This window comes from Cibotium barometz, chromosome 1, assembly GCF_041138505.1.
Source record: "Cibotium barometz isolate CiBa-2024 chromosome 1, ASM4113850v1, whole genome shotgun sequence".
Lineage (NCBI taxonomy): Eukaryota > Viridiplantae > Streptophyta > Polypodiopsida > Cyatheales > Cibotiaceae > Cibotium > Cibotium barometz.
The window spans coordinates 67,671,074-67,687,824 of record NC_141046.1 but is presented as its reverse complement, the minus strand read 5'-3'; the positions used below and the strand labels follow the sequence as shown (position 1 = coordinate 67,687,824).

General features: G+C 45.8%; 1 protein-coding gene across 3 annotated transcripts in view; it reads right to left on the bottom strand.

Moving 5' to 3' along the window:
* Window positions 1-16,227, bottom strand: part of LOC147642364 (putative F-box protein At5g39460) — a 53,296-nt gene extending 37,069 nt beyond the window's left edge. For all 3 annotated transcript variants that reach the window (XM_086805682.1, XM_086805675.1, XM_086805678.1), the window contains exon 1: window positions 15,826-16,227. In XM_086805682.1, the coding sequence (XP_086661808.1) occupies window positions 15,826-16,149 (324 nt within the window). In that variant the 5' untranslated portion in view covers window positions 16,150-16,227. The remainder of the gene's footprint in view (window positions 1-15,825) is intronic.
* Window positions 16,228-16,751: the final 524 nt, after the last annotated feature.

The window sequence follows — 16,751 nt, the reverse complement described above, 5'->3', positions numbered from 1 at the left end:
TGGCTTTGCATCTGGTGCAACTTTGAGCCTGTAAACCCACTTGCATGGCAAAACCTTCTTGCCTGCAGGCAAATGCACCAACTTCCATGTTTCATTTTTATGCAGAGAATCCATCTCTGACTTCATGGCACGCTCCCATAGAGCCTTGTCTGCCCTCTGTAAAGCCTCTTTATAACATGAGGGCTCTCCACAGTCAGTAAGCATCAAATAGTCAACCCCTGGAACAAACCTGTCAGGGGCTCTGGAGGGTCTAGTGGACCTCCGTACCCAATGACCATCATTTGCAGGTTGCTGTCCAGCCTGCATATCACCCATTGGTGGCTCCTGTTCCATGCCATAAGGCTGAAATATCATGCCCGGTATCTCCTCCAACTGTGGTATATCCATAGGGATATCTTCTGCCATATCTGGCTGTCCATTTGGACCATTTTCAGCACCATTTAAGGGCTGGTTTTCCTGCTGTAATGGCTGATTTACAGCCCTTTGTTGTTGTCCATGATGTCCATCATCATCAAAGATGACTCTGCCAGGCTCCTGTTGCCTTGCAGGCTCCTTATACATGCATGTTTCATCAAAAATGACATCATTGCTGCGTATGATCTTTCTATTCATGGGATCCCAAAGTCTATACCCCATTTCACCTCTGTCACCATATCCTAGGAATATGCATTTGTGAGACTTAGGATCAAGTTTGGTGCCCATTTCCCTGCGTATGTGCACGTACACAACGCAACCAAACACTCTCAAGTGCTTGTATAACGGAGGCTTCCCTGTCCATACTTCCTCTGGCACTTTCCCACCAAGCCTCGTGTTAGGTGACCTATTTATAAGGTGAACGGCTGTCATAACAGCTTCAGCCCAAAAACCATGAGGTAATGCAGCATGTGACAACATAGAACGGACCTTCTCCTGTATGGTCCTGTTCATCCTCTCTGCTGTCCCGTTTTGTGGAGGATCATAAGGAGTGGAGAGCTCCCTCTTGATGCCTTTAGCATCACAAAAGTCCTGAAACTGTTTGGACATATACTCTCCACCGTTGTCGGAACGCAAAGCCTTCAGTGTTTTGCCAGTTTGATTCTCAACATGAGCAACAAACTTTTGAAACACTGAGAATGTGTCACTCTTCAAACGAAGAGGATAAACCCACACCTTGCGTGTGGCATCATCTATAAAAGACACAAAATATTTTGCCCCTCCCAAAGAAAGCTGAGGCATCTCACATACATCTGTATGCACAAGCTCTAACTGAGCATCTTTCTGTCCAAGAGCTTTCTTGTGGGGGCACTGTAGTTGCCTACCATATATACAATGCTCACAAAACTGAAAACTTGAAAACTTTAGAGAAGGCAAGTAACCCAAACGAGACAATTGCTCCATTCCCTTGACACTCATGTGTCCCAACCGGCTATGCCACATAGAAATTTCCGGCAGCTCGGTTGCATTTACATTAGCATGGTGACAAACACCTGCATGCATGAAATAAAGAGTGTCCACCTTAGAGCCTCTGGCAACAACCAGTGAGCCCTTACTAATCTTCCACTTTCCACTACCAAATGTGGTAACATAATCAGCATCATCAAGCTGTCCAGTAGAAAGCAGATTCTTCTTGATCTCAGGCACATGCCTGACATCATGGAGCATAAGCTGTGAGCCATCTGAAAATACAAGCCTCGCATCACCTCTGCCAAGAATTTTGCATGCATGGTTATCACCCAAATAAACCACTCCTTCATTGCCAGCAGTATACCTGACAAACAAGTCTCTACAACCTGTGACATGAAAGGAGGCACCTGAATCAATGATCCATGAGTGCATACCATGACCACCTGTAAGAAGTGAATGGGCATCAAGTGAAGACGTAAAGAGGACCTCATCCTCACTGCCACCTGCATGTGACACATTGATTTCTTCAATCTTGACTCCACTTTTGCCCTTTGGCTTTACATCTTTGGCTTCATCCTTCTCTTTGTCTTTGCCTTTTCCCTTTTCTTTTTGATCATTTTTCCATTTGTAGCATTGCTTTTTAATGTGTCCCTTTTTGCCACAATAATGGCATTCCAAATCCTTTTTGGAGCGAGACTTGCTCCTTCCCCTTTCTTGGCTTTTTCCCCTTTGCTGGGATCTCCCACGTGCATTCATTGCATTGGACTTTCCAACAGAGTTGTTTTTCCTGTTCATCTCTTCTTGAAGAAGAGCACCCTCAACATCTGCATATGACAGCATAGCATGCGAATTGCTAGTGGCTGTCCTGAATGTATCCCAACTCTCTGGCAAAGTGCATAACAGAAAAGTGGCTTTGAACTCATCGTCCATTGCCAACTTTTGATTAATGACTTGGCTGACAATACCATTAAACTCATTTAAATGGGCTGTCATAGACGCCCCTTCCTTCATCTGAAGACCTATGAGTTTCTTCAACCAATACACTTTGCTTAAGGCACTTTGTTGGGCATACAAGTCCTGCAATCTCTACCACATTCCCCAAGCTGTCTTCTCTTCACGAATGCTGAAAAGTAATGAGTCTGACACAGACAACATGATAGTAGATCTTGCCAGCTCATCCATATCTTCCCACTCTTCAGCAGTAAGAGAAGCGGGCATCACACCCCTTTCTTTGATAGGCTTGTGCTGCTTTTTCTGGAGCAACACATTGTAGCACTGGGTTTGCCAAATATCATAGTTATGTGAGCCTTCAAGCTTCTTGATGTGAAGCAATGAAGAGCTCTCACCTGTGGGGTTGCCATAGCAAAATGCAACCTGTCAATGCCTGACTCCCTGCAAATGTGCAAACACTGCACCAAAAGATGTGCAAACACTGCACCCTAAGCACACAAAGTGCTCACAAATGTTCTCCCAAGCTTTATCTCCCACTGCGGAAGCAAGAATGCAACTTTTCTCCCACTTTATGTGATGAAAACACCAAAATCTGGTTGCTGCAGATTCAGATTTTGGACAGCACCTTAAATGTGCTCTTTTGCCCTTCCAAAGTACTGTACAGCAGTACCAAGTGCTCACCAATGATGTACCAAACCTGTCCCGGCAAGTACAACAGCTGAAATTGAACTTTTTGGTCACTCAAAACAGTGTACAGCCATGCCAAAACATGCACAAAGCTGTGCCAAATCTGTACCAGCAGGTACAATAGCAATAAATGCTCTCCTGGCTGTCCAAATGAGTGAAAATCAGACTTTTACAGTCCTGTACACTGCATACAACAGTTCCGAACAGAAATTGGGCAAAAGCCCCTTGACTGCAAGCTAATTTTTGAAGATTCAAGGCATAAATGTCTTGCCTGCTGCTTTGCCAAGCTCAACAAGCATACAAACTTGAAAAGCCCCTTGATTTAAGATCAATTTCTGATCATACATGGTACATTGACACACATGAAGGCATCCAGAGTGTTCACGATGCTTCCCCCTGGCCACATATACATTTAAATAATGAAAGCCCCTTGATTTACAGGCACATTGAGTGCTTGTAAGGCATCAACACATTATTCACAGCATCAAATGCGATTGCCTGCATGCAAATCAACCAAATCGGCACAAAAGCCCCTTGATTTGCACTGCAATTTGCTGCAATTTGCTGCAATTTTGCCCAAATGTGCGATTTTTCACATCATACAGCATGTATGAGTGCTTAATTGCACAATTACATCAAAAGCCCCAAATTTCGACATCCAATTTCCTGCAAATTGATCCTGATTTGACCAATTTCCTGCAAATTTATCCTGATTGTGACCAATGTCACCCAATTTTGCCAATTTTGCTCAAAAATTGAGCAATTCGGCGCCTGTATCTGCTCAATTAATGATTGCACCTGCTCAATTGCAAGTCCCAAAAAAAATTTGAGGAAAATACCTTGTAATTTTCTGATTTTTTGTTCAATTTGCAGGCTGAATTTTGTTGCAGGAAAGAGGGGGGTTTACTGTTGGCTGACGAACTCCTGGTTTCCCCTCTTCTGCAGAGCCTCAAGAGTCTCAATTGACAGGTTGTAGAAGAAGGAACCTGAGAGAGCACCACACTTAGCTTGCTGTAGAGATAGCGCAGCACTTGGACCTGTATCAGAGATGCTGTAGAGATAGCGCAGCACTTGGCATACACACACAAACGACGTGCAGCATACATGCACCTTGTCCTGCAGCGGCTAAGAGAACAGCTCCAGTTCACCCTTCAGCCCGACCCTCAACAAGCTCAGTCCCAGTACTCTGTTGCACCTCTGAGCAGCTGAGAGACAACACCGCACTTGCTTACATGCTCCACGAAAGCCCTGCTCAGCAGCCTCCTCTCCAAGCTCCAGCACCTGCAAGCTTTTACGCTGGAAGCTATTCGTGAGGAAGCCTGCTCCGCCTACGATGCGCTGAGCTACGCCATGAACTTCGACGAAGGTACCAGTTGTGTGGCGCCGGTGACTAACACGCCTGCGTATGAAAAAAGCGCAGAAAATGGTTGCCCGCTTGGGTTCGCCTTCTACGCCATCGCTTGGTGGTTCAACGCTCACTTCGCTCCACGCTGAAGGGCCAGCGTTGCCTTTGCCGTGTAGAGCTACGCGCTTAGCGCCAGTGGGCAGCCCGCCTGGCTGCTGGGCAGCCCTCGCTTGGCTGCTGGGCAGCTGGGGCAGTCCACGCTGCTGGCTGCTCTCTCAACCCACCTGCCTGCCGACTGGTCACACAGTCGACCAGTAACCAGCGCTGCACAAGGGCGACCAGCGACAAGTTCTGATGCAGCACGCGCCTGTTCTCTGCAGCGACAAAACCCTAGAAAAATAACTAGCTCTGATACCAGTTGATGGGGAGAATCAGCAATTAGGGTTAGGTTAGAGTTCATTCATGGGAGACATACACAGAGAAGCAAGGGAGAGAGAGAGAGAGAGAGTTGTGGGGATAAGTCAACTCATCAATCATGAGTGTGTGACTCCCCTATCACACATGTATATTGCACTAGCACACAGTGTGCACTTAGTACATTAAAAGTACTAAGTGTACTATGTACTATAACTTATGGGCTTGTACACACTATAAGGGTGGGCATAACGCCTTTACCCCAACAGATATGTCTTGGCCATGCTTCCCTAGAGAGTGCCAATTGCATCTTGGAGACCCTGGGCATGAAGGAGCATGTGAACATGGCCACCTGAATGAGTGCCAGTTGCATCTTGGAGACCCTTGGCCACAAAGGTGCATGTGAAAGCGGCTATGGGCATTTGATGGATCTTGGAGAGCCAAATGCCATAGTCTGTAAGGATTTCAAGTACACATGAATAGATGGGGTTTCTTCCAAAATATGTATGAAGATGCATACATTGTGTACATAGTTTATTTTAATTTGTGTGTACTGTTTTCTATCCTAGACAATGCTTGGATTTCATCGCATGTGGGACCCATGGATCTAGGGACGCATGGATTGCACCTGTGGGCCAGTGTGCTGCACAAACTGTCTTCAGTTCACCTGTAGTGTGTGGATTTGTGCAGATGAAACGAGTATTCGAAGGCCAATGAAGAGTTATAACCAAAGGTGTTCACATTCATTAATAATGAGGCTACGGATTCACACTCATTAAAATGAAGCCAAGCACCTTTGTTGTAGTGTGGGGCCCTTCATGGAGCTGGTCACCCTCTTCTATGAAGCATATGAGCCATCACAAGAACTTAGGAGAAGAGGCTATCCGCTCTCTACTTTCAAGGCTGTCCACTTTTTGCTCAAGCATGTGCATGCCTATCTACATGCATGCATGAAACATGCAAAGCTACCTATATGCATGCATGCTACATGCAAAGTCATCTACATGCATGCAACGTGCAAAGTCATCTACATGCATGCATGTTACATGCAAAGTTATCCACATGCATGCATGCCACATGCAAAGCTACTTACATGCATGCATGTCACATGCAAGCCCACCTACATGCATGCATGCAATATGCAAAGCTACCTTCATGCATGCATGTCACATGCAAGCCTACCTACCTGCATGCATGCTACATGCAAGCCCATGCAACCATACAAGCAATGCAAGCTCATGCAACCTCACCTTTTTGCATATAATCTCATCCACTAGCATGTAAAGCTATCTACCCCACCCAAGTCTATAAAAGAGCACCTACCAGCCGACAAAAACTCTTTCATTCCATCTTTCCTCACGCCTACTTGATACCTGGAGCTGGGCGCCCCACTTCACCCTCTCCTGGCACTTCTCTGAGCTAGGTGACCTGTTTTCAGCGCCCTCCTAGCATAGCTACTGCTGTACAACCTGTTTTCAGCCCCCAACACCCCCCCCCCGCCCCGCGGCCCCAGCAGGCATAGCTACTGCTGTGCGACCTGTTTTCAGCCCTTCTCAAGCAGCCCAAAGCTGTGTGGCAGCATTAGAGCTGTACAAACAGCAATTCCAGCCATTTCTCTACACATTTACTATGCCTGGGAGCTCTCTATCGCTGCCAAACTGCTGCTGAACCTGATTTGTGCCTCTTTCTGGCACGAAACCACAAGAGAAGGGTATTATCGAAGCCCGGCGGTGAAGAAGAACAAGTCTTTTACCCGTTTTGAGATTTGGCAAACCTCAAAGGGCATTTTCTTCTCTCAGCAGAAGTACACTTGGGAGATTCTCGATAGATTTCAGATGACTAGGTGCAAACCAGTATCTTCTCCTATGGATATTGGTGAGAAGCTTTCTTCACTTGATGCTTCTCCACGGACTGATCAGGGACAGTATCGGGTTCTCGTCGATTGTTTGGTATGGTAGACCTACTCCCGATTGGACATATGCTTCGCAGTCAGTTTATTGAGTTCCTTCTCATCCAAACCCCGTCAGCAGCATTGGCGGTGTGCTCTCAGAGTTCTTCGGTGCTTGCGTGGCACTCTGGATTTTGGCATCTTTTATGGCCAAGGACGCACTCTTGTTGGATGGTCCGACTCAGACTGGGCTGGAGATCCAGATACACGGCGTTCGACCACTGGTTGTGTTTTTTCACTTGGGTCTAGAGCCATTTCTTGGAGCAATAAAAAGCAACCTACTGTGGCGCTTTCTTCTACCGAGGCGAAGTACCGTGCAGTTTGTTATGCTGCATGTGAGGCGATATGGTTGCGGAGATTATTGGAGGAGCTCGGCTATCCTCCTACCGGATCTACTCTTCTTTGGTGTGACAATCAGAGTTGCATCACCATCGCCAAGAACCCTGTGTTTCATGCTCGTACGAAACACATTGAGATTCAGTATCACTATGTTCGTGAACACGTTCTTGCTGGAGATTTGCGTTTGGAGTATTGTCCTTCCATGGAGAATGCTGCAGATTTGTTCACCAAGCCAGTTTCTCAGGCTTCTTTGGCTCCTCATCTTCGGATTCTTGGAGTTTGTTCAGCATCTAGTGCTGAGAGGGGGTGTTAGCATATTCATCCCCAGATTCTACTCTTTTATGGTGCCCATTTGGTCCCTTTTGCATGGCCCTTGCTTTTGGGCTGGCCACCCCGTTTTACTATTTTTTTGGGATTTTTCCCAGCCTTTCTAGCATTCACCAGTCGGCCATGTCCATTAGCTCCAGTCGGCCTGTTTATCAGCTCCAGTCGGCCAGCATTCCCTTACTATAAATAGTGGGTGCTGGCCTCTCTTTTCTCATTCAGTCTTGTACATATTTTGCTCCCTCACTTATGAGACTATCTGTGTCTCTTGCTTGGGACTGTTTTGCTTCAGTATATTCAGCATAGTTTGCTCCATATCTCTCTCTCTCTTGCACTCTCTGCTCAGCACATTCTAGTGCCACTTTGCTTCCGCTCTATGCACTCTTTCAAAATGTTCGTTCTCTATGCCTTGTTTTATAAAAGGCTTCATGTTTCCATTATCCTAGTTAGGAGCCAAAGGGGTGACTAAAGTGCTGGCCTTGCTACTTTAGTGGCATAGAAGGTAGAATCTTTCTTTTGTGTTTGAGTCTCACCACCTTTAGAAGATAGAATCTTTCTTTTGTGTTAGAGTCTCACCACCTTTGCTCCGAATGGGGGTTTGTTGGGTATTCAAAGCCTTGTATGCATGTATCCTTCACGTATGTATTCACCTATGTACCCACTTGTGTCCGTGTGAGAACTGGCCCCAAATTGGGCTAAGTATATGTGTGACCATCCTGTGTGTGTGTAACCTTATTCATGTATATGTGCATGTTAACAAGTGCTAAGGTGTGAACACCCCTTACAACTGGATAAGATAAGTGTATGACATGTGTCATGTGCTTATATGTGAGTGTGATATATGAGAGTGAAAAGATAAGGTTCTAAAGCATGTACTTGATTTGAAGTACTATATCACATCAATTGAGTCGTGCAATTTGTCCCTCTCTTGAGCATTATTACATCTTCTCTCTCTCCACAATTCGCCTCTCTTCTTCTTCTTTTTCGTAATGGTTGGTTGATTAGATTACGAAAATGTAATACAAAGCAAAGGTCGCATGACCAGCTATATAAGCATGTATATAGAGTCCGTCATACCACACACACTAAAAGGCCATGTGAGGCATGCCCACCGTACGAAAAGCATGTTACCAAGGGTCAGCTTGCGCCTTGGTGATAAGATGTGCATCAATCAAAGAAGAAAAGACCACGAACAAGCTGGACATGACCTTTCACCCCTGATTGTGAATCAAAGATGAAAGCATTTCACATGAGCCAATTATGCCAAAGACTCGACCATCAGTTCACCTCTCTCTCTCTCTCTCTCTCTCTCTCTCTCTCTCTCTCTCTCTCTCTCTCTCTCTCTCTCTTTAAAAAAAAAAAAAAAAGCATCTACACCTATCACAGATCCTAGCCTTTGGGAAGCCTATGCACGACAGCTGTATGATGTGCCAAACCAACCTATACCACAAATGTCACATCCCTCGACCTACATCTTATCTCATTGATTCCCCCAATGTCACCAGGGCTCTTAAAAAGCTGCATAATAGGAGAGCAAATATGCGCGGAACATTTTGCCCATGGGTGAGACATAGGAGAGAGTGAGAGAGAGAGATGGAGAGGAAACACAGGTGAGAACCTGCTCTCAATATCATCACCAAAAGGAATACATGTCCCGAGCAAGAGGGGAGAACCTCGTAAGTAAGGGACTGCAGCTAGACAAGCTGGGCAAGCAATGAATATGTGAGGGAGGCATGCCGGCTATATATACTACTACATGTAGGCAGCCGACTCGAGCAAAAGACCTCTACGACTGGGAAAAATACCCAGGACAATAAATGGGGAATAAATATGGGTAAAATATGAGTGAGGGGTGACCAGCCCCTCTGACTAACATGGTCAGCCCTAGAGACTAAAATAGGACACCAAATAGGAAGCCAGCAAGTAGGGGATGATGTCTAACAATGGGCACCACATATTGGCTCCCATTCTTGCCAATCTTTTTAATAGAGCACTCTGTGAAGGCTTCCCACCCTCCTGGACTACCAACACCATTGTCCCCATCCACAAAGCAGGAGACCCCACGGACCTAGGTAACTACAGGACTATCATGATTGGTCACACAATGGCCAAAATCTATGGGGCAATACTAGAGGACATGATGAGCTCTATGGCAGAGAGGATGGGAAACGGAGCATCAGGCCAGGCAGGCTTCGAGAGAAACTTCTCCATGCTGGACCATAACTTTACTTTACGGGCTATCATAGAGGAGGCGAGGTCCTCGAAGAGACATGTTTATTGTTGCTTTGTGGATTTCCACAAAGCCTTCAACTCCTTCCCTCGATCCCATCTCATAGGACGCTTGTAGGAGCTCCAGTTCTCACATGAGATGATATGGGCTGTGATGGCACACTATGAGGCAGTACTCGGCCGAGTACGTGCACCCAGTGAGCCCTCTGGAGATATATGTAGCACTATTGGGGTTAGGCAGGGCTCCCCACTCTCATCTACACTCTTTGGCCCATATATTGATGAGATCGCAATATTTGTGGATAGTTTCGGAGGTAGAGGTTTGCCATTGGCCGAGATTGTGCAGAAGTATGTATATCTAGGAGTCACTTTTATAGGCCCTTTGTTTTGCATGACCACAGCTGCCACTGACCGACTCACATGAGGGGGCATGCCTCCCTAGCCCATATGGAGAGACAGTGTTTCCAGGCACATTTCCAAGAACCTCGCACTAAGTGCTGCCTCTTTGATACTCTAGTACGACCAGCAGCTATGTATGGTGCGGCCTTTTGGGAGCCAGGACTAGGGAATGATCATTGGAGGAGCATAGAGAGGCTACAGGTGATGATGTTGTCATGCATGATCAGGAGTAAGCCATCTGTACCACATGACATTCTACATGCAGAGTTCGGGGTGGCCCCACTGATTACAGATGCCCTTTTTCAGACTCACTTATATTCAGCATGTATACACGCTTGACAGAGATCGCCTCCCACAACTAGCACTAGAGTCCTCTATGCAATTATATAGCGAGAGGGAGAGGGAGTGATTGAGACGAGCTGGACTACCCTCCTCCTCAGTGACACGGCACCAAACCCTAGGGCTGGATCCGTCTGAAACTCCCTCTGAGAAAGAAAGAAAGTTATATTAACATCTACGGAAGACCCCAAGGGCCTATGAGACCAAAAGTAATACAATGGTACCATGGATATACTGAGCCATGGAAAACTGAAAGAAAAAGTAAAATGAAAACATATGAAAGAGATCGCCTCCCACGACTAGCACTAGAGTCCTCTATGCAATTATACAACGAGAGGGAGAAGGAGTGATTGAGACGAGCTGGATTGCTCTCTCTCTCTCTCTCTCTCTCTCTCTCTCTCTCTCTCTCTCTCTCAGAGGGAGTTTCATCCTCCTTAGCCTGGATTGGATCTGGCACCAAACCCTGGCTTAATCCTTCAAAGTTTCCCTTGAATATTAGAACTTGAAATTGTAGTTCTACGTTTTTGAGAGATAGAAAGTAGAGTGGGGCGGAAACACATATACAGCACACACAAAGAGTCCTAAACTACTGCTCTTTATTATGTACAAGAAAGAAGTAATACAACTGAAATTCAAGTACAAGATGTGGCTGAGAATAAAGACTTCAAATCACAACCCTGTGACCTCTTGTACACTCCTAGCTAGCACTTCTCTATGAAGTCCAACATTGAGGAAAGCAGATGAATATAATGATTTGGCTACACATATATATATGCACCAATGCTCCTAGTCGGTTAGTAGTGCTGTCGACTAGCTGTACCCGACTGCCACATCAACACCACCAAATCATCACTGCCATGTGGCAATGCGACGAGTTACCTACGCTATTTGACTCTGCCCGTCGGCTGCTATCCAATGTCTCACTCCACCCTACATACTCGTAGGTGTGTCACAATGATAGCAACACACTCAAACCCTTGTATGAGTTCAACGATAGAATTGGAAAGGTATTGAATTAATGCATCACCTTGCCTACTAAGAGGTACACACGTCAAGTTTCAACATTGAATAGAGTTTAGTGTTGATTGCTTATTTCACGATTCTCAAGTATGTTGTGACTCTTTTAGGTTCGATAATTATGAGATAAAGTCTCTGATTTCATTGTTTAGGGTCCAAAATATCAAAGAGGTATAAATCAACATTAATGGAGCAATATAAAAATAAAGGGATGGCAAGAATACATAAGCATGTGGACAAGAGGGGAACTTGACCACTCGAGAAAGCTAGAGGATGAGCTACAAGTGTATTGCAATGGAAGCAACACGTTTGGAGGCCTATAGCTCTCATGAGAGACATTTTGCTTTAGCTATGTCTTGATGAGAGAAATGTGGCATTCATACCCATCATCAAATTAGTGTCAACTTTTGGACCACCACTATTGGAAATAAATTATTGAATCTCGATTCATAAATCATCAATCTAATTTCTTAGTAGTTATTACTTACAAAGTTTCGTGTCTTCAAAATGACAGAAATGTCTCACTTAGGGTCCTCTCACAAGATTGCAGCTCTAGTCCATGTGACAAGAACAAGCGCACATGGGTCCTCTTTCTTACGAAGAAGAAGAAGTTGTTCTCTATTGCTCGATTTGAACCGTCGGTTTATTGCCCTGCAACCTCTGTTTCATTGAGCATAGAGACAATCCCCCATAGCTATGCCAAGTGAATGCACACCAAATCAACATCGAGAAAGTCAAGGAAATACCAAAAATTCCTTGAGATAAGCGTGGCATTTATGCCATGCTCTATGAGGAGATGATGGCACCAACTCGTGTGATGATCACAAGCATCGACAGCAAGTGCTAGCACAAGTGCAGAAGCAAGGACAAGTGATGCAGTGGCAGAGTCCAATCCTCCTAAGGCATCGTCTGCTTCTAAAATTGAATCAAAGACTACAAACTCTAGAAGATGGATGATGCAGAGTGCTAACGCTCTTTTTAGAGCACTGTAACATGAAGAAGAACTATTTGTCTTAAGAATTGTGCAAAGCGCAAAAATGAGCAGAGAGAAGAGAAAGAGATGTTGCTAAAACAGTGTTTTCTGTATATATGCATCAAGATGTACATAGATCCTAGCCAACATGGCCTCTAAGCCTATGACCTATCCCACAACCTGGAACACATGATTACCGGGATGATTAACGGATGAACTGTTTATAGGCTCATGAAACTGCCCTAGCCAAAATTGGGAATTAAGCATGTCCACATGCCATGCATGTGACATCCCCTCCTGCTAAGCTTGATGATGGGAATCCAACTGATCTTGGATGATTGACATCACCCCTTTTCTACATGTGGACTCCATTCTGACATCCTGCTTCCAAAACTTGCGGCCACTTGGATCTTGTCTTGAAAACCTTCTGCTGTAACCTTGGATTGCTCCAATCTCTAATACTTTGTTTTGCGTTGAAACATGCACATGTTCCTTTCTCGGGCTGGGAGCTAGATCCCTTCTTGAAAACCTGCAACCCCTTGTTCCTCCGCTCATCCTTTATCATGGTGGCCAAGCTGAGAATCCGGGGGCTTCATGCCCCATGATACCCACCTAGAGGCTCTATATTCCATGGCTGCCCTCACTAGCTCCACCGGGATACTTGATGTGAAGAACCACTCGGCTGCGTTTTTCTGTCTGGACCAAAAACAGCCACCTTTTTTTGTGTGCTTTCCAAATCTGCACCGATTCAGCACCTCTAGGAATTTTGCCAGGCTCTGAAACCAATGTAACATGTGGAAGAACTGCCTGTCTTAAGAATTGTGCAAATCACAAAGATGAACAGAGAGAAGAGAGGGAGACGTTGCTAAAACAGTGTTTTCTGTACGGGGGCAATGAGTTGGGCAGCAGGTTGGTGGTGCCCCACCCGTGCCTGGCTGTTTGGCCCTTGCCTGCGGAAGCCCAGATTCAGGGCTTCCTCCCAAACGCGCCAACTCCTGCCCGCCACCACTTCGCAGGACTGCCAGTCTCTGCTCCTGCTCGCGACCCTCCTGTGGCGCAGCTCACTGTGCTCCTCCCGCTCCCAGATTCAGGGCTTCCTCCCCTGCGCGTCAACTCCTGCCCACCACCACTTCACACGACTGCCAGTCTCTGCTCCTGCTCGCGACCCTCCTGTGGCGCAGCTCACTGTGCCGCGGTCCTTTGCCTGCTCTCTGGGCTCCTGTCTTGAGCCTTCGCCCTCCACCTGCCGGCCTGCTCTCCAGTGCTCAAGCCACCTTCACGTGCTGGCCTGGATCTCTTCCCTCTAGAGCACCGTTTGCCTTCTGCATCAAATCACTGCTCTGTTCAGTCCCTTAGCTAGCTACCCACAGTGTCCCATGCTCCATTTTGCAGTGGTTGTTCATGAAGTCCTCAAAATATTTTGTTCAGGCGGCTCAACCTCTCTACCATGCACACCTGTTCAGTTCGGCAATCTCAATATCCTTGGCATCTTGTTTTAGGCACTATTCTTGGACTCTACACACACGCACTCTCGGCAATGCCTTTACAAACCCCTACCTTGACAATCTTGTTGGCCTGCTTGTGCCCATCTGACTTTGGTCAGATCTCGTCTACCGCATTCAGTTATCAAGCAGTTCCTAGTAATCATGGGGTTTCTTGTTGATTTGGCAATTATGTGTGTGTGTGTGTGTGTGTGTGTGTGTGTGTGTGTGTGTGTGTGTGTTCTTGTTGCAGATAGACCTGTGAAGCACAAATTATAGTAGAGTCTTGTTCTCTTCTATCCGGTTAAGTTGCAGTCTTTTTCATTTGCTGCACTGTCCCATTACTGCTCTTGTATCTTGTAGTGCTTCTAGGGAAATCTTAGGCATCTCGGCTTTCTGGTAGTTTGGGTCTTACACTCTAGTATGTTTATGCCTATACACACATTCCCGTATCACTCCGTATGTTTCCCTCGCTTCTGATGGAGCAAGTCAGTCATTCACTTCAACCTCTCCATCCCTCGCCACTCTTCTATGCAGTTCCGATGCGGGGAGGGCTCTGTTCATGGTCTCATCCTAGCCTGCAGCACATTCGAAGGTTGGTGCTAAAGGAGGATCCGGTTCGAGACTACTCTAGGAGATTGCTCGAGTGGCTTGACATCCAGTAGTTGCCATCATTCCATGAGCTCCACATTGGGCCTGTATAGGTTATCTTCGGCTTATACCTCCTTCTTATTGAGGGAGGGTTTGTTGGGAAAATTAATGTAAAAGGAGTTTTGTATAACTATGTGTGAACTAGGCCTTAAATAAAGCGGTTCTTGTGTGTGAACAACCGCTAAGTGTGTAAGGGTTCTTTGTACATGGAAACAACCCCTTAAGACTTATGTAAGCAAAGGTGCCACCTCAGTGGACACTTGGCACCTCATCTCGAAATGTGGCATGTGTGGTGGCAGCATATGCCCACACCTTGTAAGGGGGGTCTCTCCTATTTAAAGGACCATCATTATAATGTAAATTACAATAATTGCAAAGATGTAGCCCTCTCGTACATCCCTGTTTAGCTTAGATTTAATCATTGTTTGAGCTTTTATGTTTCCCATGTGAGTATGCCATGGCCCAATCTTGCTTCAAGTTTCAACACTTGTTATATGCAAAACTCCAACAAAGTACAATGCTTCTCTGCACAGACACATTCAGAATTGAGAACCTATGGCCTTCTCTTCATTCTTGGAAAAACTTTGTAAACATGCTTGGTGCTTGAGTAGCAAGCCATAAAAGCACAATTTATACCCAGGACACCTCTTTCACGTGCCCAAATACACTTGCCCGCATTTCACTGCACTAGGTCATTGTCTCTAAGGCCCTAGTGGAGAAGAGATCTAAAAAATCTAACAATGGATTTAAAATTCCTTAATTTTGTTGCGTAGACTAATGCCCACTTGTATAGGCCTACAAGAGGGGCAGTGAAAGATTGTGAGATCGTCAACAAGGCTCCATGGAAGGCCCAAATTGTGGGCGAAGAAAAACATGGATGGAAACAGAGTCGCTACATCCAAGAAGGGCAATGTGATTGCAGGCATTAGATATGTAAGAAGCATTTGACTTATTCTTGAATGTCACGAAAACACCCAAACACCCTACTAAACAGATGAAGCAGTTAGTAGCATTGCCACCATTCCCCGGGCTTCACATTGATAGACCAAGATGAAGACAGATATGAAGTGAACCTTGGATGCACTTCATACTAAGCTTTAACGCGAACAGTCGATCTCCACCTTGGGCACATGGGTCTTGAGGCCGACCCCCAATAGAGAACTGTATGGATAGAAGCCTTGATTGAAGGGCAGTGCTAGAGATTTCCATTGATGCGTGAATCTAAAGTATGAAATTTGTACAGGGACACTTTGCAATTGAAATTTTGGTGCATAAATGTGCGCAGATTCGAGTTCAAGTGTGGGAGTCCTTTCCATTTTTGCTTGGCTGAAGTGAAGAAACGTACCCATGTGATGTAGAGCAGGCTGCCGCGGGGCTCTTGACCCTTTGCAGTCCAAGGGCCAACGAGGCGGTCGAAGGCTAAGAGGAGGCGGAAGAGGGCAGGCGCAGACTCGACTTTGGCGCGCCAAGCCTGCAGGTCCACATCTTTCTCCCAGGGTTTGCAAAGGGACATCCACAGGCAGTCGGAGCAGGCGATCTCGCGAAGCAGACGGCACGAAGTGCTGCATTGCAGGAGGTCCTGCGGGCCCAGGTAGGAAAGCAGGGCCAGCAGAGCGTCTGCGGGAAGGTTTAGCAGAGCACAGTCCTGCGTCATGTAGCCCCTCGGCATCTTCTCCGAAATTTTATACTACCTACGTTGATTCTACGAACACAAGTTGGCATAGCACGCCCCCCAAAAAAAAACACACACACACCCCCCCCCCCTCCCCCCCAAAAAAAAAAGTCCTTATATGTGCTTCTAAAATGCACTTTTTCCTACAACTGTTGTGAGTGGTACGAGACCTCTTTTTGGTGGTTTTATTCATTGAGATTACATCAAGACCAAACATATACAGCACCAGAATCTTGTATACATGTTAAAGTAGAGTTAATAGTAACATGGCTACATATAGAGCACCAGAACCTTATATACATGTTAATAGTAACACGGCTATTTTTATTATAGATAGAGCCCTCCCTAACATAAGAGTTGGTAAAGCATGTGTGTGAGTCAATGCGAACTTTGAAGCCTTCATAGGGCATCAAAGCCCTTCCAAACTTCTAGCGAAGGCTTCTTAAAACAAATAAGAGAAGACCAAGAAGTTGAAAAGGCAATGACTAGCTCCTACCCTCAATTGTGTGGCCAAATGTGATGTAAACAAGAAAATCAATGTTGGGATGATGGCCACAAATCGCTCCTCATCTTGTGTAAATCTACACATGATGGAAGGT